The 5,072-nt window shown below is 58.0% G+C and overlaps 1 protein-coding gene across 1 annotated transcript; it reads right to left on the reverse strand.

The window, feature by feature from the left end:
* Nucleotides 1-495: 495 nt before the first annotated feature.
* On the reverse strand, nt 496-5,066 carry LOC102376978 (heparan-sulfate 6-O-sulfotransferase 2-like). Its single transcript, XM_014524660.2, has 2 exons — nt 4,548-5,066; nt 496-849 (listed from the first exon to the last, which is right to left on the reverse strand). The coding sequence occupies exons 1-2, from the start codon at nt 5,063-5,065 to the stop codon at nt 846-848; spliced, it is 522 nt and encodes a 173-aa protein (XP_014380146.1). The 5' UTR covers nt 5,066; the 3' UTR covers nt 496-845.
* Nucleotides 5,067-5,072: the final 6 nt, after the last annotated feature.

The raw sequence follows: 5,072 nt of genomic DNA on the forward strand, positions 1-5,072 counted from the left end.
AGAGCCAGCACGCTTTCAGCAGTTCCTCTCTAGAGCAACCGAATGCCAATGCAGGCTAGACCATCTAGTGAAACGATAGCCAGCGTCTCAGCCCTTGCCAGGCATTTACAGCAAAGATGAGGACAGCCAGATAGCTTGGCCGATCCAGAGCAGGTGCCGTGAAGGTCACGCGTGCATCCCTGGCCTGGGTTTCTCTGGACAATGGTCCGTCACCATGGAATCCAAGCCTCAGCCCTCCGACTCCCATCTCGCACGCAGGTCTACACTGAGATGCTTAACCTTTTAGTTACTACCAGCACAAAATACAGGCCCATTTATTAATAACGCTGCTCTAACGGGAGCCAATATCCACGCGGCAAAGGTGCGGAGCCGCACATCGCAACAGAGCCAGGAATCGCGGCTGGTGGCATCGAACTGCTCGTTAGGCGATCGCTGCCAAACTGAACACGCAGAAGCAATCGGTACGAGATAACGGGAGGAGTGGGAAGCGTCGGTCATGCACATTTTTATTATTTTGCAGGTACCCTCCGCATAGGAGCCGGCTGCTTACACAATGATGTTACCTGCGTATGACGGAGGGAGAATTACTGCTGTAATTGTGTACTGGCGCTATTAAACACGAAGCATCAAGCAGCCGCCTTCGAGAGAGCAGGGCGCGCGCTGGATGCTGGCGGACCGGCGCTTTGGGGAGGTTTGCACCTCTGCCCCCAGCTTCTCTGTGATCACGTGTCCTTAGGCCCAGAAATGACAGCTGTGCTGGACGGAGAATGAATTGTTTTATTTTGGCCGACCCCGTTGAACACACTCGTCGACCGGCCCATCCTTCCGACGGAGAAGGCAGCACGTCACCTGGAAAAATAACCGCCTACGTCTGAGCCCGAGCAAACCCTTACCTTGCATGAGAATCCACCCGATACTGTAGGATACAAGACAGGAATCGAGATCCAGATCCAGATCATTATTTTGTAACTAGGCCCCAGCTCCACCGGGGGGGCAGGACACAACCCCAAGCTCTAAATGAATGCACTCTGGGGGTAGGTAAAGGGCAAGGTACCCCCTCTCAAATAAAATTTTGCAGGCTGTGTAGAGGGAAGGCGAGAAAAAGAAGCCAACTAGACGGCACGCAATCAACTGAAATGCACTTTGTGCCTTTCCCTTTCTCCTCCCGATAAGCAACAAATTTACCGAACAGGTAAAATAAATCCCATCAACGGACAACTCAAAGGGTTCGGGGATCCTGGAGCTCTGCAGCTAATGGATTCCGAGGGGAAGGAATTAATTCTCGATGGCTGCAAATGAAATGCCACAAGAATGAGCCTGAACAACATGTAAAAGCAGGGGGGGGAAACAAAGAACGAGAATCATAATAGCTAAGAGTCTTATGAAGAGCTTCATCTTGGATACGGGAAGATAATGATGCGGACCATTTTTCTACTAGATGGCAGTGTAGTGTCACACTATATAAAAGAAATTCTAGAAAGAAAATGCACTCTATTTCAAATGAATTTGTGCTTAGACTTGACTGCTCAGATAATGTGAAATACAACAGTCCCTCCATCGTAAGGGGACCTGACACGCATCCAAGAGTCACATAAACCGGTGATATCCTGGCATCTCATTTCTTGGACAATTATAGGGGGGGAAAAAAGCACCAACGCACAATAGCCACCACCTTCTCCTACATACAGTGCCACACGCATCCCACGCGCCAGATGATGTACAAGCGACTCCATACGTCACAACCGGACGTGTGTCGTCATCAAACGGATCTTTCCGAGCACGCAAAGGGGCTAGGAACAGCCTGCCTTCGAGATAACTGCATTTAAATAGCACGGCTGCAATAGCTGGCATCAGCAACTTCGGCACAAAGGGACTTGGAGCAGAGGAGCGAGAGAATTCACCCAAATTCAGAGCCCAAACCCAAAACAAGGTGAGAGCTGAAGGGCAAGCAACCTTCAGTGGCAGAAGGGACTCTGCTTTGCAAACCCCAGTGTTCGTTTAAGCCGAACGCAAAACCATACCCCCCCCAATGCACCTTTTACTAGACAGCGAGCAATGCTGTTCGAGGCAGAGGCCGGACCTCAGCACCACAGGCAGGTCCTCAATGCACTGGCACCTCTTGGCACACCCGTAAATCCATTTGAGGTCGGTGGGAACAGGGAAGCTCAGGACTTTTGGGGGAAGGCAGCCTGAAATCAGGCTCGTTTGGCACCCGACTTGAACAACAAGCGCCTCCATCACGCTCGGGCTCACCACAATCGTTATAATTGCCATAGCAAAGTCTGCCTGCGGGATAAAGCATTTCCCTAGGAGCAGAGGTGTACTTCGGTCAGCAACTCGAGAGAGATCGGACTTGTCACCTGGTTCCCCCCCATCCGGGCCATTTGAAACGAGTCTGGCCTGAGCTCTCTGCACTGGGGCCCGCACAGTCCAGCCGGGCACCACAGGACAGGACTGCAACCCAGGCTCGCCTCTGCACAGCACATCCCTCTGCGCGGCATTGGCTCGTAGCGCATCGACGCACCAAAGCGATGCCGGGGTCACTCTGTAACCCAGGGCTGACCACAGCCCCCTACCACCCCGACAAAGCCAGGACCTCCAGGAGCTATATGCTCAGGACTGCAACGACCGGGTGCCCAGGGCTGTGCAAAACACCTTGCAGAACTGGGGGTGGGGGGACACAACAGATTTTCTTTTCCTTTCAAGACCAAGCTGCAGGAGCGCTCTCCCCAGCCCCAACCCCAAAACACAGGCCAGGCGCCACCGACAGCGCAGCACAACCAAGCGCTCCCCCTCTACGCCAGCAAGGATCGCTGCTGCAGTATTGCACCGGGGCAAGGCTGGGGGGGTTGTCTGGAGCCAGACATTTTGGGGTTGCAAGTGGGGAGAAGGGCAGGGAAGGAGAGGGGAAGGGTTGAAGGAGGAGAAGAAGGGAAAGGGGATCCCCACATGCTGGTGGTGCAGTATAAGGGAGAGAAGGGAAAGAAAAGAGTCGTCCCCCCCCCCACCCTGCAAGGCTGGAAGGAGGCAGTACAAGTGGGAAGAAGGGGAAAGGAGGAGTCCCCCAAGGTGAAGGGAAGCAGAGAAGGAACCCCCCAGGCAGGTAGAAGGCAGTATAAAGGGGGGGAAAGGAAGGCAAGAACCCCCCCCCTCCTCTCCCCAGGCTGGAAGGGGGCAATACAAGGGGCGAGAAGGGACAGGAAGGAGCCCCCCAGGCTGTGAGCTAGGGAGGAGAGAAAAGCAGGCACCCCCCAGGCTGGAGGGACACCAGATAAGGGGCAGAAGGAGTCCCTCAACCTTGAAGGGAAGAAGCCTTGTGAGCGGGGAGAAAGGAAGGGAAGGAAACCATCCCCCAGGCTGAAGGGGGAGGAGAAGGGAAAGGACCCCCCACCCCACACACACACACTGGAGGAGCGCAGTGTAAGGAGAATGGAAAGAAAGGAGCTCCCGGGCTGGAAGGAGGCAGTGCGAGCGGGGGCAAGGGACCGGAGGAACCCCCCGGCTGGATACGGATGAGGAGTAGGGGAAGGGTGCAGCGAAGAAGCAGTGTGAGCAGGGACAAGGGGAGCGCAGGACCCCCAGGCTGGAGGGACACAGGAGAAGGGGGAGACGGCAGAGGAAGGGAAGGAACCCCCCCGGCTGGATAAGGATGAGGGGAAGGGGAAGAAGCTCTGCGAGTAGGGACAAGGGAAGGGAAGGGAAGGGCTGGCCCCCCCCCCCCCAGGACGGAGGAACATGGTAGAAGGGAAAGGATGAAGGGAAGAAGCCGTGTGAGCAGGGACAAGGGAAGTGCAGGACCCCCAGGCTGGAGGGACACGGGAGAAGGAGGAAGAAGCGGTGAGAGCAAGGCTGGACACCCCCAGGCTGGAGGGACACTGGGTAAGGGAGGGGGCAGGGAAGGGATGTGCAGGATCCTCAACCTGGAGGGGCACTGGATAAAGGAGGGAAGGGAAGGGAAGTGCAGGCCCCCAGGCTGGATAAAGATGAGGGGAAGCGGAAGGATGCAGGGAAAAAGCTCTGCATGCAGGGACAAGGGAAGAGACGGGCTGGACCCCTCCAGGCTGGAGGAACATGGGAGAAGGGGAAGGATGAAGGGAAGAAGCCGTGTGAGCAGGGACAAGGGAAGTGCAGGACCCCCAGGCTGCAGGGACACAGGAGAAGGGGATGGGTGCAGGGAAGCAAGGCTAAGCTGGAGGGACACTGGAGAAGGGACGGGGAAGAGAAGTGCAGGCCCCCGGGCTGGATAAGGATGAGGGGAAGGAAGGGTGCAGGGAAGAAGCGACATGAGCCAGGCTGGACACTGCGCAAGCTGGAGGGACACTGGACACGGGAGGGGGAAGGGAAGGGACGTGCAGGACCCCCAGGCTGAAGGGACACGGAGAAGGGGATGGGTGCAGGGAAGCAGCGGTGTGAGCAGGGCTGGACACTGGATAAGGAGGAAGGGCAGGGCAGGGCAGGGCAGGGCAGGCCCCGAGGCTGGAGGAAGGAAGAGGGAAAGGTGAGGAGGAGACGGCGGCGGCGGCGGCAGCGAGGTCGGCCGGGCTCACCGGCTGGGGCGCAGGCGGAGCTCCTTCTTGCTGTCCACCACGGCGGGCACGCAGTTGGTGAGCTCGGTCCAGTCGGCGTGCAGCCCGCAGCTCCAGCCGGTGGAGAAGCGCGAGAAGAGCCAGGTCTCCCGCTTGCCGGGCCGCAGGCAGGTGCACTTCTTCTGCCCGGCGCGGCACTCGCAGGGCTGCTCCAGCTGGATGTTGCGCACCAGGTGCCGGCCGAAGGTGGTGCCGCCCGTCTTCTGGATGTGCAGGAACACGATGAGGTCGTCGCCCTTGATGTTGAAGTCCACGCGCCGCAGCAGCTCGGCCTCCGAGAAGTTGAACTTGGCGGCGAAGCGCGCGGGGCTCTCGTCCTCCGCGCCGTACGGGTCGGCGGGCGCGGCGGCGGCGGCGCGGAAGGGGCGCAGGCGGAGCAGCTGGCACTCGCTGCCCGGGCACACGTACTGCAGCACGATCACGGCGAAGAGGAAGAGCATCACCAGCGCCAGCAGCAGCTTGTTGCAGCGCTCCTCCATCTTCGGG

This window comes from Alligator sinensis, unplaced genomic scaffold, assembly GCF_000455745.1.
Source record: "Alligator sinensis unplaced genomic scaffold, ASM45574v1 scaffold1567_1, whole genome shotgun sequence".
NCBI lineage: Eukaryota > Metazoa > Chordata > Crocodylia > Alligatoridae > Alligator > Alligator sinensis.

What these genes read in the sequence shown, in the direction of transcription:
- LOC102376978 (XM_014524660.2), bottom strand. Translation starts at nt 5,065, where the DNA reads ATGGAGGAGCGCTGCAACAAGCTGCTGCTGGCGCTGGTGATGCTCTTC.